We start from the raw sequence: 24,357 nt of genomic DNA, 5'->3' as shown, positions 1-24,357 counted from the left end.
ATTATGAGCCGTTCCCACTCGCCCTGCTGGATTTTATATATTTTATACCATGTAGAAATGCAACAGGAAAAGCTTAAACACACACAAGTAGGCGGTAAGACAAAAAACTCCCAGGTGAAAAGTATTTAATCGCAGAGAAATCTCTTTCTATTTCTCTCCTCATTTCCATCTCTCTCTATACAAAAGAAATTAAAAATAAATATATAGTTGCCATTTTGATTTTTTTAGGCATTCCTGTTCTCAGGCTTACTTTGTCCAACTAAAACCTGACTATAACCATCAAATAGGTTAGCCAGACACTTCAGTGAGCGCTGGAGGGGCAGAGCAGAGAGCAGTGACTAGCTCTCTACTACAAGAAGACTGAGAATCGAACAATTAGCGGTCATGTGATTGCTCAGTTATCAGTCTTAGAGCTGGTGTGGGACAGCTGCAGCATAACACAGACGTTGCAGCATAGTAGTATTTTTTTTTTTTTTTGTTATAGCCCTTTAACTCATATTGATAAGATTATGTTTGTCAAGCTGATATTTTTTACATGTTTACCTTAAACACATTGAAAATAACATACATTCCTTTGAATAATGGCTTTGACTATTCTTTATAGCCTTGCTTTTATTGCTTTTTACTGCTTCCTAAATGAGAGAACTATTATTTTAGGGGATCCCCTTTTACAACATCCCATAATTGCAGCAATTCATTCAAGTTTGTGTATCGACCATAATTAACATAGGTGAGCATATAGAGAATACCATTACCTACAGTGTATGAGACCCCTTTTCTGAACTTTTTTTTCTTTAGTGGATCCCCGCTACTCCTTATAAAACATAATTTGTGTCTGTGGTCTTACATGTACCTCCCAATTCTTTCCCAATTCAAGAGATATGACACTGTATCAACTACAGATTAGTAAGGCCCTAACACTAGTGCGATTTCTCCTGTGTCGATCTTTGCATTGCAATGCATGACATTAGAAATCACAAAAAACAATCTTTTTGCATAGCATCTTGGAAGTCCTCAGTACAACTAGACCCTTAGCTATGCCTGCTGGGTAATCCTGAGTCTTTAGAATGAAACCTTTATCTGCGTACCTTTTTGAATATGGTATTGTTTACTACCAAGAAGCTGATAGCGAAGGCATGGGTCCAAGCTGTGGTGCCTACCTTACAACAATGGAAAGAAGAGATAAATAAAATGCTCCCATATAAGTAACCGATCTATGACCACAGAGGTTACCAGAAAAATTTTTTTTTAAAAAATCTGAAAATTTGGTGTATGTGGCAGGCAGAAAGAATGTTCTACTTGCTGTCCATTAGACACAGCTCCTATTTGATTTTTACAGTGACTCTTATGTCTTTAGGTTGGATATGCTCTGCAGTGGCATTTACTCATTTGTGATTTGTGTTGTCTAAGGGTACTACTAAGTTGAAAATACCCCTATATAAGATATGGCACACAATATTTTTAGTATAGGTTTTCATGGTTTCTTAATCAATTATACTCTAATTATAACAGCTGTGAAATGCAACTAAATGAATAAACCCCTCAACAGCTTCTCCTTACCACACCAGGAAAAATCTTCTGAAGTTTTTCTGCTGCTGCCAAAGCTTTTGATTTTCCACCTCCAAGACAGTCTTCAAACTCGTACAGTGGTTGTCTTACAGGGTTTGAGTAGGAGATTTTGGCATTATCCACAAACGTTATATGTCTAACACCCCATCCCTTAAAAAAAAAAAAAGCAGAAACAAAAACATCATTGCTTTGAAACATTCATTCTTATTAAAAAAGTAGAACAGGAGTGACTGAAATTCATGCACAAACAGTAATCTTGTTTACACACTTATCTACTATAACTACGAGGGACAAACTGGCATATAAATTAGTCTGGAATGCAAACCACTTGGCATATTATGTGTCTGTGTCCGCATTCTCCACCAAATCAATGCAACTGCACCATGGAGTTTTTTTTTTTTTTGCATGTTTCAGACATGTTTAGTTATGAAATGCTGGTGAGGAGTAGCTGCCACACACATGGGTTAAAACTCAAATTTGCAGACTTAAATGTCAGTCAGAACCTTGGGAATCACATTTTTCCACAAAGAAGGGTGGCACTAAATTTTCATTTGGTTATGTCCTGTAGTGCCTGGAGCAAAGCGACTAATTATTAATAGAAACAAAGAGAAAACCAGTGCAGAGATCATAGCGCAGTATAAAAAATGTTGATATTTGTTATGTAAAAACACACTTTAATCTCTGAGCTGTTTTTCTCGGTTTCTTTGCATATCCCTGGAGCTCCCCCCTCCGGCAACCTGGCAGCATTGAATCATAGTCTACCATAGCTAGATGCCTCTGTATAGAGAATGGGCAACCCGTGACCAAATTTTATTGATTTACTTGTAATGCTACACAATTTTGTTTTATTCAACCACTGATTTATTCTATTATTATGTATTTATTTTTTATCATATATATTATTTATAAATGTATTTGAGTACCGATGCATTGAGCAGTTATTGTAGTTACTATTTATGTCATCTAAAAAAATCCTTCCTTTCCCCTTTCCTTTCCGTGAAGCATTAGTCAGAGCTAAGCACTATTTATTTACTTCCAGTAACTAATTATTCATAACTGCTGAATTTGAATCTGAAGACAAGTAGAGCTTAAAATGACAGCCATTGGTTACAACTGTTTCAGGCTATTTGGCCATTGCCAGTTCAAGGTATGACACACACTGCTGGAACAGTACTTGGGAAATATCAAGCATTTAAGGTGAATTTAAAGTATAACTAAAAGGCAAAGCTTTTCTTTTTAGTTCTAGATAGAGTGTAGATCAGGGGTAGGCAACCTGGGGCCCTCCAGCTGTTGCAGAACTACAAGTCCCATCATGCCTCTAGGAGTAATTGTAACTGTCAGCCTTGCAATGCTTCATGGGAAATATAGTTCCACAACAGCTGGAGGGGCCTCAGGTTGCCTACCCCTGGTGTGGATGGATTAGAACATCTCTCAAGTTTTATTGCTCTCTGTTTCCTGTTTACCATTATCATTAAAAGTGAAAGTAAAAGAAAATCCCAAATTTTGGGTTGTCCCCAGAAAAGTAATAGAGGGGAAATCTTCCAATGGGGGACACTGGTTCTGGTGACCTGGGGGTGGTCCCCACAAGAGATTCCCTAATTTGCAGGGATTCCCTCTCACTTCCTGTTTGACTATGGGACAGGATGTAAAAGGTAATCTCGCCAATGGGACACAGATGGTGAAAAAAAGAACAAACCGACAAGGGTTATAACCCTCCCTTACTCTATCCAAAAAAAAAAGTTTTGCCTATAGTTATACATTAAAGTATAAGGCAAAGATTATATTTTCAGAAGGCAGGCAAAAAATGAGTAATATCAGCTAATAAAAATACAAAAATATTTGAATAATGCAGAAGACTTGAAGAAAGTCCATGTTTTAGATTGTAAGCTCGCAGGAGCAGGGCCGTTCTAACCCTCTTGTATTGAATTGTATTTTTGGTGTATTGTCTCCCTTTATATTGTAGAGCACTGCGCAAAATATTGGTGCTATATAAATTCTGTATAATAATAATAAGTCCATGACTGATCTAAGTTTGGGAAACCTAGAACCAATAATCTTCAATAATGTAAACTAAACCAAGATAAACGCTTGTCTGATGATATTTAATGGCTGCCACTCACCATTAATGTGCGGGCCACATTACACCCCAATGTTCCTGCTCCCAGTAATAAGCACTTGGAGGAGATGACTTTCTCCAGGTCCAAAGTAGGTACCAGTCGCCAACGCATCAACTTTAGGTTCAGATCCACGGAAGATTCTGCTAACCTGAAGACGATTACAGTATTTCAGGGAAATATTAGAATGGTTTATTTTCACTATATTCTTCCATACCCATCTAGAGGACGCACAACATACATAAAATGAGTTTTTCTGACAACTAATCAATGGCTGATGTTTAAATGTACTTATTAACTGGCAACAGGAAGCGCTCCCAAACCACTGGGGACCAAGTTCAGGTTTCTATTACAGTAATTGTAATAGGGACACTTCCTGGAAAAAAACTGTTTTGTTTTAGGTTACCCTTTATCGTGCTGTCAAAAATAAATTAAATTAACCTGTAAAGACTTACATACAGATCCTAAATACATAACTTGCAGATCCAACATTTCGGGCTCATTCACAACACAAAGCATATATACACACTGTCATGAAAGACGTTCCGTTAGCACAGTTGTCGGCAGAAGATCGTGCATAGAACTCCTGTTAGAGCCAGTGGACGTGTGCGGGTGCGTGCTAGCGCGAATGGGCGCTTGCGGGGGGCGCACTAGCGCGAGCGAGTGTACGCGGGTGCGCGATGGTGCGAGCGGGCACGTACGATCGGTGCACGGGTGCGCGCAGACGTGCAGTGTGACAGTGTTTGGCGCCAGTGGGCTTATTTAAAGGAGCCTGTCAGCATGCTTTGCTGTCCGGTCTACAGCGTTTCCTGTGACCCTAAGCTATCAATATACCTGTGTGCCTGATTCCTGTTACCCGGCCTGCTCCTGACTACTCCTGTTTGCTGCCAGTCCCCGACCCCGGCTTGTTTGACTACTCTCCTGCCTCCTCCTACGGTTGTTCGCTGCCTGTCTGTTGCTGACCCGGTCTGTACCCCGACTACTCTTCTGCCTCTGTCTGGTACCTGCTCTGCCCACCAGTGTTGACCCGGCCTGTCTGACCCTGCTAGCATTCCAGTTGAACTACAGAACACCTCCCTGCTGCCTGCTGTTGCAGAGTTCCTGCCAGCTACGGTACTTCTCCTCACAGTCAGCTGTTCCAGTGTTCCTGCCAGAGTTCCGGTGCATCTTCCCACAGCCAGCTGTTCCAGTGCTCCAGTTGAACTACAGAACACCACCCTGCTGCCTGCTGTTCCTGAGTTCCTGCTGGCTACACTACTCCTCCTCACAGTCAGCTGTTCCAGTGATCCTGCTAACCCTCCTTCAGCTGCATCAGAGGTCCGGATCAGCTCTACATCTGCCACTTGCCAAGCACTTGTGGCCCCCTGTGCTCTTGAGTTCCCGTTTCCTCTATCAGGGGTTCTCGAGCCAGAGGCACATGAGAGGCTACTCCCTGCACTCTGGGCTCCGCCACCAGGTACGTGACACACACACAGCCGTGCTCATAAGTTTACATACCCTGGACGAATTTACGATTTCTTGGCCATTTTTCAGAGAATATGAATAACACAAAAACGTTTCTTTCACTCATGGTTAGCGTTTAACTGAAGCCTTTTATTATCAATCAACTGTGTTTACCTTTTTTTTATTACAGAAACTGACCACAGAAACTACCCAAATTACCCTGATCAAAAATTTACATACCCCAGTTTAACAACAATGACAGCTTGAAGTTTTTTGTGGCATTTGTGGATGAGGCTCTTTGTCTTCTGATGGTAAAGCTGCCCATTTCTATTGGCAAAAAGCCTCCAGTTCCTGTAAATTCTTGGGCTGTCTTGCATGAACTGCACGTCTGAGATCTTCCCAGAGTGGCTCAATGATATTGCGATCAGGAGACTGAGATGGCCACTCCAAAACCTTCACTTTATTCTGCTGTAGCCAATGACAGGTCGACTTGGCCTCATGTTTTGGATCATTGTCATGTTGAAATATCCAGGTACATCCCATCCGCAGCTTCCTGGCTGATGAATGCAAATGTTCCTTCAGTATTTTTTGATAACATACTGCATTCATCTTGCCATCAATTTTGACCAAATTTCCTGTGCCTTTGTAGCTCACATATCTCCAAAACATCATCGATGCACCTCCGTGTTTCACAGTAGGAATGGTGTACCTTTCATCATAGGCCTTGCTGACTCCTCTCCAAATGTAGCATTTATGGTTGGCCAAAAAGCTCAATTTTGGTCTTATCACTCCAAATGACTTTGTGCCAGAAGGTTTGAGGCTTGTCTCTGGCGTAGTTTAAGCGGAATACTTTGTGGCATTTGCATAGTAATGGCTTTCTTCTAGCGACTCGACCATGCAGCCCATTTTTCTTCAAGCGCCTCCTTATTGTGCATCTTGAAACAGCCACACCACATGTTTTCAGAGAGTTCTGTATTTCCCCTGAAGTTACTTGTGTGTTTTTCTTTGCACCCCGAACAATTTTCCTGGCAGTTGTGGCTGAAATTTTAGTTGTTCTACCCGACCGTGGTTTTGTTTCAACAGAACCCATAATTTTCCACTTCTTGATTAGAGTTTCAACACTGCTGATTGGCATTCTCAATTCCTTTTTATATCTCTTTCCTGCTTTATAGTGTTCAACTACCTTTTCCCGCAGATCCTTTGACAATTCTTTTGCTTTCCCCATGACTCAGAATCCAGAAACGTCAGTGCAGCACTGAATGACAGATACAAGGGTCTGTCAGGAGTCCAATAACTCATTGACCTTTTACACACACACACACACACACACACACACACACTAATTACAAGTAAAGAGATCACAGGTCAGGATGGTTATCTTTATTAGCCACTCAAACCCCTTTGTGTAAACTTGTGTGCATGTCATCAGGCCAAAATTACCGGGCTATTTAAACTTTTGATCAGGGTCATTTGGGTAGTCTCTGTTGTCATTACGATTTAAACAGAGTAAACACAGTTGATTGATAATAAATGGCTTCAGCCAAACACTAACTATGAGTGAAAGAAAAGTTTTTGTGTTATCATTCATATTCTCTGAAAAATGGCCAAGAAATCATACATTCTGGTTTTTTTTTTTTTATAGACACATACAATTTTTTTTTTAATAATTTTATATTTTTTTCTTCTATTGTCAACAATACTTGGAACCAAAGAGAAGGGGTTTGTGGGACTTTAGATGAGGCGCAGGACACATGGTCTGGAGAAAATTTTATGATGTTTTATTTGCATACAAAACATGACGCATTACATGTGATACATGATTAATTGTAGGTAATTTAATCTAATATACAAAACAGTAGCATATATATATCTATACACACACATATGATCACATATCATCCCATTGTGGTAACTGATGGTATAAGCCAATAGTACTTATTGTAATAAGCAATAAAAAAAAAAAAAAGAGTATATGTATTGTATAGATGGGTCACAGTAGAGGTAGAGCTATATATTGAAGATAAAATGGCATCTAATGGGCTTGACGCATTTTGTGAACAATTACCACTCATCAGGAGCAGATGTATAGCATATATATCGGTTGCTGTAATTGGCAGTACTGCAAATCAAGGTTTGCGAAACAAGTCTATCCCGGGAGCTGAGGGGGATCCAAGGAGAGAGCGAGCGCACAGATACACCACAGGGAAGTCATTTCCTTGCATCATTGTTCATTACTATTGGAGATTCCTTCTTTTCCCTGGGGTGTATCTGTGCGCTAGCACTCCCCTTGGATCCCCCTCAGCTCCTGGGATAGGCTTGCTTTCCAAACCTTGATTTTCAGCACTGCTATTTACAGCAACCAATATATATGCTATACGTCTGCTCCTGAGGAGTGGAAATTGTCCACGAAATACATCAAGCCTATTAGATGCCATTTTAACTTCAATATATAGCTCTAACTCTACTGTGACCCATCTATACAATACATCTACTTTTTTTATTGATTATTACAATAAGTACTATTGGCTTATACTATTGGTTACCACAACGGGATATCATGTGATCTTACGTGTATATAAAGGAATGCTTCTATGCTACTGTTTTGTAAATTAGATGAAACTACCTACAATTAATCAAGTATCACATGTAATGCGTTATGCTATGTTTTTATGCAAATAAAATATCATAAAGGGAAAGAAAAAAAATATTGGCAAAAAAATATCATAAAGGTTTCTCCAGACCACGTGTCCTGTGCCTCATCTAAAGTCCCACAACCCCTCCCTGTAATTTCTGATTTAGGGATGAAGGTGCATGTATTCATGCACCTCATTTAAAGTCCCAAATCTCCCTGCTTTTCTTTATTACTTAGAACCAATTAAATATTTCTCTGCCTCCAGTATACCCAACCAACTAGGTAAGAACACATATTCTAGGGCCAATCTTGTCAGAAGCCAGTTAACCTATTATCACTTTTTTTTACACTGTTGGATGAATAATCTACTTAAAACATGGAGAGAACATACAAACATGATGCTAGCATTCCTTGCGGGAACTGCGCCCAGAAACAGTGTTGTACACCAAAAGATGACCTACTCCCTATGCCTTTCACATGCAGTACTGTAAAAAAGCTTTAGATGTGTAAAGAAATGCTGTTAAGTAAGAATGCTTTCAAAAATATGTATTTTAATTGTTTATTTTTATCAAAATTTACAAAATGCAGACAGAGAAGAAGAAAAAAAAAATCTAAATCAAATCAATATTTGGCACGACTACCCCATTGGCCTCAAACAAGCATCAATTTTTACACTTGCACAAAGTCAAGGATTTTGTAGGATAGCTAGGAGTTAGGTGTATGATTCGCCAATTATACCAAGCACATGTTAATGACCATAAATTTTATATATTTTTTTTTTTAAATCAAACACGCTTTTTTTTCAAGATAGCAAAGTCAGATACAATCTGGTATCATTCAGAACAGCATAACAAGAGAGAAAGGGAAAAGATATTCCACAGCATTATTTCTCCATACATTAACACTCAGTTAAGGTTTATTTGCAGAAGACAATTTAAAGTCACGGGTCATACACCATGGCAAGATTCAACTCAGCAACAAGATACAAGGTAGTTATACTGCATCAGTAAGGTCTCTCCCAGGAAAAGATTTCAAAGACAACTGGGGCTTCAAAATGTGCTGTTCAAGATCTTTTGAAGAAGCACAAAGAAATGGGCAACACTGTGGATTGTAGACACAGTGGTCAGTCAAGGAAACTTAATGCACCAGATGAAAGACACATCATGCTTATTTCCCTTTGACATTGGAAGATTTCCAGCAGTGCCATCAGCAAAGAACTAGCAGTAATCAGTGGGATCCAGGTACACCCATCTACTGCCTGGAGAAGTCTGGCCAGAAGTGGTCTTCATGGAAGAATTGAGGCCAAAACCCCATACCTCCAATGTGGAAACAGGGCAATACGTGAAAACATCGGAACTGGGGTGCAGAAAAATGGCAGGAGGTGCTCTGGACTGAGAAGTCAAAATTTGAAATATTTGGCTATGGCAGGAGGCAGTTTGTTTACGAAGGGCTGGAGAGCGGTACAATAATGAGTGTCTGCAGGCAACAGTGAAGCATGGTTGAGGTTCCTTGCAAGTTTGGGGGCTGCATTTCTGAAAATGGCCTAAAACTTTTGCACAACAGTGTATATTACAACCTCAATTCCCAAAAAGTTGAGAAGCTGTGTAAAAATCTACATAAAGAGCATGGTCCTGTCCTAACGTGCTTTGAGATGTGTTGCTGCCATCAATTTCAAAATTACCTGATTTTTTTCTCTGAAAACGGTACATTTTCTCGTTTGATATGTTTTCTATTTTCCATTATGAAAAAAATATGGTTTTATGAGATTTGCAAATCATTGCATTCTGTTATTATGTAGTTTTTACACGGCGTCCTAACTTTTTTGGAATTGGGGTTTTATAAACATACTCAAATATATATAGAGTTTAATAAAAAAAACAAACATGCGGATATGAGTGATTTTTTAAGTTAATTATTGGCGTTTGTTGCACCCAGTGTTAATGAAGAGGCAGAGACTCATACTCTTACACAGCTAGAAAGGGCTGCAAGTGCTTTACATACTGTAAAGATAAAAAGACTTAAAGCGGGGTTCCACCCAAATTTTGAACAATATCTGTATGTATTCTCTTTCTTGCCTAGATGCTGACATGCCGTTTAAAAAAATTTAAATCGCCGTAATTACCTTTTATTTTTCTATTCTTCTTTGCACTTCCTGGTTCTCCTCCCATGGGAGTAGGCGTGTCTCTAGCCTCTCCCAGACTCCGCACAGTCTCCTGGGAGCTAGTCTCAGGCTTCCCAGGATGCCACTGAGCATGTGCGGGAACGAAAGGTGAATGCTGGGAGCACAGCATTCACCGCATCCAGGAAATAAATGCTTGTGGGCTTCAAATGCCCACAATGAAGATGGAAACCGCCTGCAGTGAATAATATAAGTTATTCTTTCCGACAAAATCCGACACAGGCAGACATATTACACACAATATGTGAGTATGTAATGCTGAGAAGAAAAGTTTGTGAATGAACTCAAAAAAAAAAAAAAAAACGATAGATAGGCGGACCCCCGCTTTAATTTAAAAAAAGCACATTTTCTAAGGGCTGCTCTTCATGTTTTAGACTGGGAGGGAATATTGTCATCAAACAACACAGAACAGAAATGGGAATGTTTCAAATCAACTATATGCAAACACACTGCAAAATAAATTCCCATGAGCAATACATTTAGAAGGCTAAAAGTAAAACCTATGTGACTCATGTCCAATGTTAAAAAACCATAACGTGCCAGCCACCGTCCAATATGTTTCAACAAAGGTTTCTACCGACTTCAGGAGATGCGGAAGGGAGAAGGGAACCATGTTTCAGATGTTCTGGCAGTGTCCCAAAGTAAAACCCTTCTGGAAGGATGTGATGGGCATCATCAAACAGCTCACTTCAGTGTATATGAGCGATAATCCAGCTGCCTGTTGCATCTTTCAGAAAGACTAATTAAAAAATACAAATCTTCTTTGACCATTTATCTTTTAAACACGGTGAAGGCTTGTATTCCGCTATGGTGGAAACAAACGTGCTCACCCACTAAATCTCTTTGGTTCCCAAAGGTCAACAAGATCAGGGACGTTGAAGACCTTACCGCTACTCTCCATAATACAGAGGAGACCTCCAGATCTACTTGGATGCCCTGGCAGTATTTTGTCTACACTGACATTATCTGAACGTGCTTACTCAATCTGAGCAGCCTGCTGGGCCCTCTCTTTTTCCTCCCAGGGAGAGCCCTCTTCCTCCCTGCCTACCCTTCCCTGTCTCTGCCTCCTTTTTATTAGACTTCTTCAAGAGCTAGCTAGCTCTATTGATTGTTTAAAGAAAAAAGAGGGATGCATTCCTAAATGCACAGAAAAGGAATATAAAGGATCATATGGATATTAACAAGTAATAACACCAGTGAGAATGTTGATCCATGGAATATCAGATTGTCCTAACTGATTAGGCAGGAATTTTTCCCCTGATGTAGCAGATTTGGCCCTGTATTAAGAATTTTTTTTCCTCTTCTGGATCAACTGCGGCCGTTCGGTTCTGTATATAGAAGCTTTCAATGTATTTATTTTTCAAGTTGAACTAGATTGGACCTTGTCTTTTTTAACCTAACTATGCAGCTTTCTTGGATTTACCTCTTGGGATCCATGCACTCACTAAGATCCACCATTCTGGGGCCCATTCCACCTTTCTGGTTTTTCTCCCATCCAACGGCTTTTGGGCAAGCTAAAATTACAAAAAAGGTAAAATAAGTAACATCAACTGAAGTCTCAGAAATAGAAACTTACCAAACATCATTTATAGAATGTAATTGACCTTTTGTTCTTTACCGTTTTATTTGTATTTGGCCCAATATGTGTTCATTATATCCACACAAATTGGGACAATTATTATTAAACTTGGGTTAAGTGCCTCCTCTGTTTTCCATTTTAGTAAGAAATACAGTGGGGTTGATTTACTAAAGCTGGAATGTGCAAAATTTGGTGCAGCTTTGCATAGAAATCAGCATTAATTTTTTTTTTTGTCAAAGCACAATTGAACAAGCTGAAGTTATTATAGGATGATTGGCTACCATGCACAGCGGCACCAGATTTTGCACTCTCCAGTTTAAGTAAATCAAACCCATTGCATGAACAGCCTTCATTTGAAGTCTTACTTCCGAGTTCCTGCTATAGCCATTACACATTGCGACTATAATCCTTTCCCTGCCACAACAGTAAGTATTACAGTGGAACAGCTACCAACTGGTAGGTCAGTGTAAACATAGAAAACAAAACATTGAAATGAAGACACAGCCTACCAACTCAGGACCTAAATTTTTTTTATCCGAGTTATAAAAACTATAGTCCATTCTACTACCTTTTTTTTCATTAATCTGGGAACCCACTTTGCTACCCTATTTGCAGTACAGAAGCGTTATTCTCTAAACATGATGTATCAAAGTGTCTGTGGTAAGAGGTTTGTCACAGCCACTAATCAATCCTACCTCAAAGTCTGAATCTTTCTGGTGACACTTTAAGCAGCTAAAAAGAAATTTACACAGGAAAGGCTTTAAAAAGCAGATCCACCCATTGGACACGTAAGTTTAGTGAAATCTTGCTGCAGGTTACATGGAACTCAAAGTAAAATGTCTGACTTTATTACATTTGCAGTATTTGCTACATAGCATCTGCCGCTTACTGACTTGCTTGAATCCAAGAAATCCATTTGGAAACAAATCAGTATGCATGGGCCTATTTCCTAATGGGTTATATCTGTCCACAATAAGTAATTATCTGTATTTATCTGTTATTCTAGTCTCCCTTAAAGGAAAGAAAATTCATTGCTATATTGTTGTTAAATGTACAGTATATGTAATAAGAATAATTTCAGTAGTTTTATCTGTTTCTTAGAGTCTGTCTTTTAGAGTCTGTTTTTTAGAGTCTGTCATTCTATTTGTGTATAAGGTGGCCATATTTGCTTAATAAATTTACTTAAACGGATTGTAAAGGCAGAAGTTTTTTTTTAATCTTAATGCGTTAAGATAAAAAAACCTTCTGTGTGCAGCAGCCCCTTTAATACTTACCTGAGCCCAACTTTAGCCATAAATGTTGCAGGAGTGTCTAAGCTGCCCGGGACTCCCCTCCTCATTGGCTGAGGAGGGGAGTCAATGGTTTTTACATGTCAATGGTATTGGTTTATTGTTTCTCTTCCTATCAATGCACATACTCCTCTCTCAGTGCACACCACTCTTGATCGGATTGGAGCCAACAGACCCTCTATATGGTTAACTGAGCGTATGTCAATCATTTTGCTAATCATATTTGCTGATCTATTCCTAAATATAAAAAGAGTGAATGTAATGGAAATGTAAAAATTATTTAATTATATTAAAAAAGATGTGTAGGTACAATAATGGATACAAATGTGTCCTTAAAATTGAACTTTACATTCCATCAACTTTAGATCAATCTCCTAACAAAATTGGATAATTTTACATTTTTTTAAAGGGGAAAAATACATTTTTAGAGTTATCCCTCCCTGCACTACCTTATTTCTGGCCTAGGTCAGAACAATATGTACAATGCCCACAGCCTTCTGGTATACCCATGTCATGACTTCCAGAGGTCCACGGGGTAATCTACGACAGACAAGCAGTGTTATCAGGGGGGCTGGATGTCTACTCATGGTTTTTGCAGTCACCCTCCTGATGAAGCTTGCGTGTCATCATGGCGCTGCTGCAACACACGGCAACAGCCAGTACCCTCTGGTGATATCAGAAGAAGAAAGCAGAGCGAAACCGGGCGTGCTGGGGTAAAGTGGCAGAGTCCTAGGGAACACTGCTGGATCGCCGGGCATGTGCATATGCTTTTCTATTACTACCTTGCTTAAAAAAAATAAAATAAAATACAATACACCAAAATGTAATCTTTAAAGAAATAGCAAAAGCCCAGGCAAAGCAAATTGAAAATCTAAGGAAAAATGCATTAACAGAGGTTACTCTGTCAGTAAATATGTAATTTCAAAATGATCAGCAAATTCAGAAGTACAGGCAGATGAAGTTATATGCAAGGCTTTATATGAAAACATTTAGCTAAGCCCTGCCTACTCCCAACCCTCTGGGCGTGTTCACTCGATCTCTGTTGAGCTGCACTGATCTGAAGAGATCAATACAAGGGCACATAGAAAACAGCTATCTTCGATGAGCCCTGCTCTTACCTTGATGCTACATTGAGACATGCTGCATGTTTATACATCTCACTGCAACGTGCTGCAGTGTAAAAATGTCATATTGTGACAGACAAAAATAAATACAGTAAACAGTGTGATACACTGTAAAAACACACATTGTACCACCCACCGGTGCCGCTACACAATGTAGCCCTCTTTCTCAGTTCTTTAATCCCTTAACGTGACTGGTATCTTCACCGTGCAATAAGCATGGGCTCAGGCGTGTTCGCACACTCCACGTGCAGAGCCCGCCAGGAAGTCGGCACAGCGCTGCGCTAATTACAGGCAGTGAGACATTTGACCGATCTCTGCAGCCGCACATGGGGAAAATGTCTCACTGCCTGTGATTAGCACAATGCCGTGCTGACTTCCTGGTGGGCTCTGCACGTGGAGTGTGCGAACATGCCGAGCCCATCCTTACTGTGCAATATTAGGCTCTATAGGAGGTTGAGGAAAGATCGACACTTACAGGGAAAACCAAGGCTTCCACATAAATTCATCAGCTCATATGTCTTGATCTACTGATGACTGCGATGTGTGGTTTACGCTGAAGGTAACCTCGGAATTCTCAATTTTTCATCAGTAAATTGAAATGCCCAGGTTCGTAAAAGGTTTAAATGCCTTTTTTTTTTTTTTTTAAATAGAGAACAAAGATAGCTCAGTCAGTTTCTCCATATAACCAAGATTCTCTACACCTTTTATAACTAGTTGCCACCATGCATGAGGATCGCTTATAATTTTGATAAAAGGCATCCTTTAAGTGATACATATTCACAAGGTGAGCTTACATTCTTCTCTAGCAGGATGATAATTTTAATTAAAATGTCTTGGATGAAATAAGTTTACCTTCATTCTGTGTCACTCGGGGCAGTTTAATTTCAAAGCTGATACTATGCTTTATATCCCTCTCCCCTTGCAAAGTCCGGTCTCGGAGGCAGATGACTTCAATGGACTGTAGGTGGCTGCCCCTGGAAATGTAAAAAAAAAAAAAATGAAAATTAGAGCCAGCAGGATAGATAATAAATTGCAGCGTTATTTAAATACATTCTGATAGTCTTAATAGCTTGAGATTTTTTTAAACAAAAACTATTTTTTTTTTTTTACTTTAATTAGATCGAGAAAAGTAATACAGTACTGAGACAGGTGCTTAATCATCTCTATTCATTTGATGGTTGCAGAGACTTGAATGAAACTCTGAGATGATTAAAAAGGTGTTATTTATTTTTTAGCACATGCCTGAGAGTGAATATTATATTGCGAAGTGTTAGTGATACATAAATGATAGAATAATTTGTGTTCCAGATGACAGTGGCACATAACGAATGAAAAATAGCCCAAACTTCTGAGAGATAAAACGATGTCGTACTTCACATGAAAACCCACTGCACAGTCTCCATAAAAAGCATCTGGATGGGTCATTTAAAGATGACTTATCAGACTGTAATTCTTTACTTTAAAAACAAACTCAACCATTCAGATCATGTTTTATGTCATACCCATATTTAGGGTGTAACATGAAACATAGTGAGCGTGCACAACAACCCCCACCCAACACAGGATTGTGAAGTTCTTCTTGCTGGCTCCTATGAAATAGCTATGCACAGCTGTGTCATTCATTCACAGAAATCTGTAACTGAAAAAACCCCCAAAAGACCCATCCGCCACCATAGCAATGGAGCTCAATGGAGCACAAGTGTAGTGACATTATTGCGTTTGTAGTCCACAGATACCTTCTTTAGATCCATAGCTGAAGGTCAGTACCACTGTATGAACCAGGTGCTTGGGGAAGAATCTGCAGGAGCCAGGACATTGCACCCACAATCCACTGACCGCAGTTTTAATGCTGTGCAGGCTTAAATGCTAAATAAATAAATGAACGGTTTTCGGAAAAATATGTGCATTTATTAATGTTTTGCAAAATGTGGAATTATCCTTTAAAGAGCAGCTTCCTTTGACCTGTTTCTGAGATACTAAGGGCTAAATACACCCAAAACAATTAATTAGAGATGAAGAACACTGGTTAGATGACTTCAATCATGCCATCTAAAGCAGTAGGACAAGAAAATCACTGTTAAATAATTGGTTGATCAAGGTAAAACAATACATAATGAGAAAATTGTTACCATTTGAAACAAAAGTTCATAACAACTTAACAAGAGAACCTGTTCAGAAGTGCAAAGGGCACAGTACTAAGTAAAGATTTTAGCACTCACAGCATCAATTTGGAATCTATTGTGTACAAATATACAGTAGCTTCAGTAACGTGAATTCTGATTGGTTACTATCAATTGCTGCACTTAGCACTGTGCTTCTTCAATTGTTTATGGAATAGAACAAAAAACCTAGAGAGCTCTATTTCAGTAGAAAAAGAACATAACACAAACACATATCCAGTCTTGGTAAGACATCTGATGTAAAAATATTTAATAAAATGTAAATAGCAATAATCAAACCTTTTCTCTTGTGAAATCAACAAAGAATTAAATGATGTTAAGGGGAAATACATAATGTTGGCAGACAACCTGAAGTAATGCCAATGCTATAAAACAGACCACAGCTGGTCAAGTCCAATTTTTATTCTTTAAGCCTCCCAAATGAGCTGCTTATGACTCCCAAAGATCTATACAAATGATGATTTTCTAAACATTCGCATAAAGCAAAGCAAGTCCCTTCACTTGACAACACTCAGGCCTGGCAATAAAATCTTTAAGCATCAGAAGCTGCATTATGGGAAATGGGAAGGAACTAAGCAGGTCTCAGATCTGGAAGTTTGAGTTTTTCTTTAGTGGGGTCCAGCAGTGCATTAAAGATGTAGGTAGGCAACAATAAAGTGTAAGTTCACCTTTACAGAAAATCTGTAAGATTAAATTACTTTGAACCTCCTCCCCATCCCCCCTGGTCCCGTTGTACCGGAGTCCCGTGATCCCCTGCTGTCAGACACCAGGACTCCGCTTCACGGGTCCGGGGATATGTAATCCCTGTGGCTTAATCACCTATCTGTACCTCTCAGCGTGTACGGATAGGAGGCACTCTAATTGGTCAGCACTGTCACATGGACGGCACTGACCAATCAGACTCCATATAGCCTGTCCTGTCAGTGCTGGAGGAGAGAAATCCAAGAGGATTTCAAATCTTCAGACCAGTGAAGCAGTGTCCTGATGTCTGACAGCAGGGGATCGCAGTACTCCGGTAAAGCGAGGGGAGATGGGACAGGGGGGGGGGTCCAAGTTCACCTTACAGATTTTTTTCTGTAAAGGTGAACTTACCCTTTAAGGTGGGATATGTCAGCTTAGGGCACTCACTTTGCAGTTAAAGGTTTGCTGTAATGAAAAAGTTCTGTTGGGAGAGTAATTCTATGGTAAGTGGTTTCTTGGGTAACACATGGGTGAAACACAGATACAGTTAAAGTGGAGTACCACCCAAGAGTGGAACTTCCGCTCATTTGTCTCCCCCCCTCCAGTGCCACATTTGGCCACCTTTCGAGGGGAGGGGGGAGGCGGATACTACCTGTTCCCACTTCCGGGAGCCCGGGTCGAGGCAAATTACATCACAGCTCAGCTCCCTCCTTCCCCCGCCGCCAGGTCAGTAGGAAAGCACAGCGGTGCCTTGCGCATGCGCAGTATGGACCCGGCATGAAGCCTTAATGCTACACAGCTGGGTTCCCACACCCGCAATGGCGGCGGCAGCACCCAACACCTGATGGAAACATCAGCTACGGTGCCGACATCACTCGACTCCAGGACAGTCAAGTTTCCTATTAATAAAAGTCAGCAGCTGTAGTATGTGTAGCTGCTGGCTTTTAATTTTTGCAGGGGTGGGCAGACCTCCTCTTTAAAGAGTATGTAAACCCAACATATCATATTCCTGATATGCGCCTGCTATACCATGTATAGTTACATAGTAGGTGAGGTTGAAAAAAGACACAAGTCCAACCTATGTGTGTGATTATATGTCAGTATTACATTGTATAACCCTGTATGTTGCGGTCATTCAGGTGCTTATCTAATAGTTTCTTGAAACTATCAATGCCCCCCGCTGAGACCACCGCCTGTGGAAGGGAATTCCATATCCTTGCCGCTCTTACAGTAAAGAACCTTCTACCTAGTTTAAGGTTAAACCTCTTTTCTTCTAATTTTAATGAGTGGCCACGAGTCTTGCTAAACTCCCTTCTGCGAAAAAGTTTTATCCCTATTGTGGGGTCACCAGTGAGGTATTTGAATATTGAAAGCATATCCCCTCAAGCGTCTCTTCTCCAGCGAGAATAAGTTCAGTGCTCGCAACCTTTCCTCATAACTAATATCCTCCAGACCCTTTATTAGCTTTGTTGCCCTTCTTTGTACTCGCTCCAGTTCCAGTACATCCTTCCTGAGGACTGGTGCCCAGAACTGGACAGCATACTCTAGGTGTGGACGGACCAGAGTCTTGTAGAGCAGGAGAATTATCGTTTTATCTCTGGAGTTGATCCCCTTTTTAATGCATGCCAATATTCTGTTTGCTTTGTTAGCAGCAGTTGGAATTGCATGCCATTGCTGAGCCTATCATCTACTAGGACCCCCAGGTCCTTTTTCATCCTAGATTCCCTCAGAAGTCGTCCCCCCCCCCCCCCCATGTATCGATTGCATTCATATTTTTGCCACCCAAATGCATTATTTTACATTTTTTTACATTGAACCTCATTTGCCATGTAGTTGCCCACCCCATTAATTTGTTCAGATCTTTTTGCAAGGTTTCCACATCCTGGAGAACTTATTGCCCTGCTTAGCTTAGTATCGTCCACAAATACAGAGATTGAACTGTTTACCCCATCCTCCAGGTCGTTTATGAACAAATTAAATAGGATTAATCCCAGCACAGAACCCTGGGGGACTTCACTACCCACCCCTGACCATTCCGAGTACTCCCAATTTATCACCACCCTCTGAACTTGCCCTTGTCGCCAGATTTCAATCCATGTACTCACCCTATGGTCCATGCCAACGGACCTTATTTTGTACAGTAAATTTTTATGGGGAACTGTGTCAAATGCTTTTGCAAATCCAGATACACCACGTCTACAGGCCTTCCTTTATCTAGATGGCAACTCGCCTCCTCATAGAAGGTTAGTAGATTGGTTTGGCAAGAACGATTCTTCATGAATCCATGTTGATTACTGCTAATGATACCGTTCTCATTACTAAAATCTTGTATATAGTCTCTTATGATTCCCTCCAAGAATTTACATACTATTGATGTTAGGCTAACTGGTCTGTAATTCCCAGGGATGTATTTTGGGCCCTTTTTAAATATTGGTGCTAAATTGGCTTTTCTCCAATCAGCTGGTACCATTCCAGTCAGTAGACTGTCAGTAAAAATTAGGAACAATTGGTAATTACGCGACTGAGTTCCCTAAGTACTATCGGGTACAAACCATCTGGTCCTGGTGATTTATTAATGTTAAGTTTCCCAAGTCTAATTTTAATTCTGTCCTGTTAACCATGGAGGTGCTTCCTGTGATGTGTCATGAGGATAAACACTGCAGGTTTGGTTACTGAAGCCCCCCGATTCCCTTGTGAAGACTGAGGAGAAGGATAAATTCAATACCTTCGCCATCTCCCCATCCTTTGTAACCAGATGTCCTTCCTCATTCTTTATGGGGCCAATATGGTCTGTCCTCCCTTTTTCACTGTTTACATACTTAAAGAGTTTCTTGGGATTTTTTTTTGCTCTCCCCTGCTATGTGTTTTCATGTTCTATCTTAGCCGTCCTTATTGCACCCTTACATTTCTTGTTTTTTAAAATTATTACCCAATGGGATGCACTGACTAATGCCCTTATTTAATATGCTCTTAAAGCAAACCCATCTCTCCTCCGTGTTCTTTGTTCTTAAGATTTTATCCCAATTCATGCCTTTTAACAAGGTTCGTAGTTTAGGGAAGTTGGCGCTTTTGAAATTCAGTGTCTTTGTATTCCCCTTATGTTTCCTATTTGTGTGATTAATACTGAAGCCAATTGACCTGTGATCTCTGTTTTCTAAATTGCCCCGTATTTCCACATCCGTGATCAGGTCTGTATTGTTGGTAATCAGTAGATCCAGTAACGCTTTATTTCTAGTTGGTGCGTCTACCATCTGACCCATAAAATTGTCCTGCAAGACATTTAGGAACTAGCGAGCCTTAGATGAATGCGCGGTTCCCTCCACCCAGTCTATGTCTGGTTAGTTAAAATCCCCCATTATGATAACACTTCCCATCCTTGCTGCTAATCCAAATTGCGATAGGAGATCTGTCTCCCCTTCCTCCCTCAGGTTAGGGGGCCTATAGCATACTCCCAGTATTATTTTCCCCTTAGCTTCATCCCTTGGGAGCTCTACCCATAAGGATTCCACCTCCTCCCTAGCTCCCTTAGTGATGTCATCTCTCACATTCACTTGTACATTATTCTTGATATATAGGCATACCCCCCCCCCTTTTTACCCTCTCTATCCTTGCGATAAAGGGTATACCCTGGAATGTTTGCCAGCCAATCATGAAAGGTGTTGAACCAGGTCTCTGAAATTCCCACAAAATTCAAATCCTCCTCGTACAATAGCATCTCTAGTTCACCCATCTTGTTCGCCAGGCTCCTAGCATTGGTGACTATGGTTAGACCGGTCGCATATTATCCTCTTATTGGGTGTTCTGAGACTGCAATTAGGACTTGCTACTATACTTACCTTGGGTTTATGTGCTTTTGTCAACCTACCATTAATGCTACCCTCTGGAATATGTTCCGCACTGACTATCTCTACCTCTGGACCCTCCCCCCCCATCACCTAGTTTAAAAACCCCTCTAATTTTTTGGTCATCTTCATTCCCAGCTGATCTGCACCCTCCTCATTTAGGTGCAGTCCATCCCTTCTATAGTACTTGTTGTCAAAGCTTAATTAAACAAGCTGAAGTTAGAAGCTGATTGGTTATTATGCACAGTTGCACCAGTTTTAGTAAATCTCCCCCCCAGTGAGTATGCTCCATGCCTAGAAATGCTATTAACATTAATAGTACAATATACATAATACTGTATATCAGTGGTTCTCAACCTGGGGGTCGAATGACGATTTGCCAGGGGTCACCGGATCCTGGGCTGTTCCTGAAGCCCACGCTGCTCTCCCAGCCTTTTCGTGGCCGCCCAGCAGGACCCTATCTCCCGATTTCAGCATAGGTGTCAATGCTACGAGACACCACAAAGTCGGTAACACTACCTGTAATAATGGTGTTGCCATTAAAAGTTCCCACTACAGTTCTCAGATCAGCAGATGACCTTGATATCAAGAGCACCTAAGTTGACTGAGCAGAACTCCCCCCCAGCACTGCCACTGATCCCATCCCCCACCAGCAGTGGCACTGTCACTCATCCCATTACCCCCCCCCCCCCCCCCACCAAGGAGTAAGAGAAGGAATAAAAATAGAGAATACATGGAAGGGAGAGGAAAAGAGAGGGAGGAACAAAGAAAAAGGGAGAGGAAAGAATAAGAGAAAGAACAAGAAAGATGGCTAGAGAGAGGGATGGGGGGAACAAGAAATTAGGATAGGGAGGGATAAAAGAAGAACAAAGAGAAAGAGTGGTACATCCTAAAATGTACCATAAGGGGTTTTAATACTGTACGAGTGGAAGGGACTCAGGGAGCGCTAAATGTCCATGGGTTAGGGGCGCAAATTACTTGTCTTGCCTTGGGTGCTGACAACCCATGCTATGAAAATAATTTTACTGTTAGGGGTCCCCACAACTTGGGAAATTTTCTCAAGGGGTCACGGCACTAGCAAGGTTGAGAACCACTGCTGTATATGCTTAGATATTGGTAACTTTGTACAATCAATCATGTGGAAAATGTGAACCTAAAAGCAGTACAAAAAAAAAAAAAAGAAGAAATGTGCATTTAACAAATGCTTGGCTTTAGCGCCATTCTGCGTTATAGATCTTAAATGCTTGAGTGTTGTTGACCTTACATTACCCTTACTTTCTATGCTGCTGACAAAAGGTTCATCATACAAGATGTAAACATAAATCTTTAATTCCAAAAGTGGTCAACGCACACGAAACAGGGAAGTAACAGTAGCCCTGGTGCACGCTGAACTACAATCATATAAATCACGAGGGAGGCCCTCGCAGGTCTTGAAATGTAGAATCACTGACTTTTATATATATCAACATTTCGACAAGGTGCAGCTCATCTTTATTAACACACAGATAAACTGATTAAGGTGTATATAAATTAGAGATGCACTGAAATTTTGGCCGCCAAAACACATCGGCCCAAAAATGGTGTTATTGGCATTTTGCCAATAAGAGAAAAAGGTGGCGATAATGGCACCGAAAAGGCATAACATTTTGCCTCGAATGCATAGCAATTTTACCACGATTTTACTGTGCTTGTGGTTTGTTTTCATATGTCATGTGACTCAAAAAGCACATTAAAAACGTAACAAGTGTACATGAATGATGCATTCTTGCTGCATTTTCAATGCGTTTTAAATGGGGAGGTGTGTTTTGGGTGTGTTTTTTTAACTGACCAAAAATGCAGCAAGCAGGATTTTTAACACCACAACAAAAGCGCAACGAACCAATGTGAAGACATACATACAATTTAAAGGGATACATTTTTCTTGAGCTTTTCTTGGACTAAAAGGTGCCAATAATGGCCGACAATAAATTCATATTCATTTAAATTGATGATATTAAAGAGGAATTGCAGTCTGCTCACATAATTTGTAATAAAAATATCTTTACCATTCTGAAGCTTCCCTGCAACCACTTTGCATATTATTTAATAAATACTGTGATTCTTTACTTGCTAAATATGCTGCAGAAATCTCCCTCCACTAAGTCTGGCTGCATCCATTTTAACTGTGGGCAGCTGGAGCTGCTGCACGTTCACTTCCTGGATTTACACAGAGGCACACCTCCAACTCTGCAGCTCTCATTGGCCCTCTTATGACTCATCCCCCTCCCTTCCCGGCAAACTCTCATGAGAGTGAGAGAGAGAGCTGTGCATGATGTCAAAATCCTAGGCTTTTTACCAGACAAGAAACAGGAAGTGGACTACTTACTGGCAGAAAAAAAAAGTTAAAACAACAAGGGCAGAAGATTTAATAGATGGAAAGATGAAAAAATGACTGAAGTTCCACTTTAATTACAAAGTCAAATATACAAGTGCATCTCAAAAAATTAGAATATAGAAAAATAAATTTAAGTAATTTAATTCAAAAAGTGAAACTCATATTTTATATGGATTCATTACACACAGCGATAGTGTGTATAGAGTGATATATTTCAAGCATTTCTTATTTTATTTTGATGATTATGGCTGATAGCTAGTGCAAACCCAAAATTTAGTACTGTATTTCAGAAAATGTGAATATTACATAGGACCAATGAAAAAAAAAAAAATTAATAAAGAAATGCTGGCTTACTAAAAAGTATGTCTATGTATGTTATAGTATGCACTCAATACTTGGTCAGGGCTTCTTTTGCATGAATTACTGAATCAATGTGGCGTGGCATGGTGTGGCGTAGAAGCGATCAGCCTGTGGCACTGCTAAGGTAATATGTAAGCCCAAGTTGCTTTGATGGCAACCTTCAGCTGGTCTTCACTGTTGGGTCTGGTGTCTCTCATCTTCCTCTTGATAGTACTCTACAGATTCTCTATTGGGTTTAGGTCAGATGAGTTTGCTGGCCAATCAAGCACAAGCATCCTGCATTTTCGGTACCAAAATTTCCATTCGGTGCACCTCTAATATAAAATTTAAAATTTTTAATATAGTACTTTATGATGCCTAGTTAACGTGTTCCTTTGTACTCTTGTTAGCAAAATGTACTTGAAGATCCTACTAGTCTCCTGCATTGTTCTTCTTTCCAGCCCCACAGTGACAATTGGGAACAGCGGCTGTGTCCCAACTGACATCAATGTGACTGCCTACACAGCCCTCCACGGGTGTACCCTTTAAGCCTAGTACACACGGGCCGAATGCCGGGCGACATCGGCTGGTTAAAAAAAAAAACAGCTGACAATCAGCTTGTGTGTATGGCAGCCAGTCTGACAGAAATTCGGCCAGCTTTTGTCAAACAAACATGCTGGAAAACCAGCAGCCGACCAGCTCCTGGTCACCGTTCTCAGCCAATGGCTGAGAGTGCCGACCAGAGTGTTCTAGCGGGGGGCTGTCAACCTGTCAGAACACAATAGCTCAGCAGGGGACATAGCTGTACTAACATCATATTGTTAGTACAGTGGATCGGATCTGAGCCATCAGTTTTTTTTTGTTCAACCCTAGTGTGTACTAGGCTTTAGTATGCCCATGTGAACTTGCTTAAGTTTATGCACTGACATATACAGCCTTCTATTTTATGGAATGCACTAATGATGTGCTGTTACTGTTGCATCCACAACATACAATTTTACTGACAGCAGTT

The 24,357-nt window shown here is 40.3% G+C and overlaps 1 protein-coding gene across 3 annotated transcripts in view; it reads right to left on the bottom strand.

Annotated features, from left to right (window-relative positions):
• ATG7 (autophagy related 7) overlaps window positions 1-14,903 on the bottom strand; it is a gene marked incomplete at its 5' end in the record, with an annotated part of 381,295 nt that extends 366,392 nt beyond the window's left edge. For all 3 annotated transcript variants that reach the window (XM_073592362.1, XM_073592361.1, XM_073592364.1), the window contains 4 exon segments: window positions 1,561-1,719; window positions 3,690-3,834; window positions 11,361-11,451; window positions 14,782-14,903. In XM_073592362.1, coding sequence (XP_073448463.1) covers window positions 1,561-1,719; window positions 3,690-3,834; window positions 11,361-11,451; window positions 14,782-14,903 — 517 coding nt within the window.
• Between the last annotated feature and the right edge of the window lie 9,454 nt (window positions 14,904-24,357).

This window comes from Aquarana catesbeiana, linkage group LG07 (assembly GCF_042186555.1).
Source record: "Aquarana catesbeiana isolate 2022-GZ linkage group LG07, ASM4218655v1, whole genome shotgun sequence".
Classification (NCBI taxonomy): Eukaryota; Metazoa; Chordata; class Amphibia; order Anura; family Ranidae; genus Aquarana; species Aquarana catesbeiana.
The sequence above is the reverse complement of the archived record's forward strand: the minus strand, read 5'-3'. Positions and strand labels throughout refer to the sequence as shown.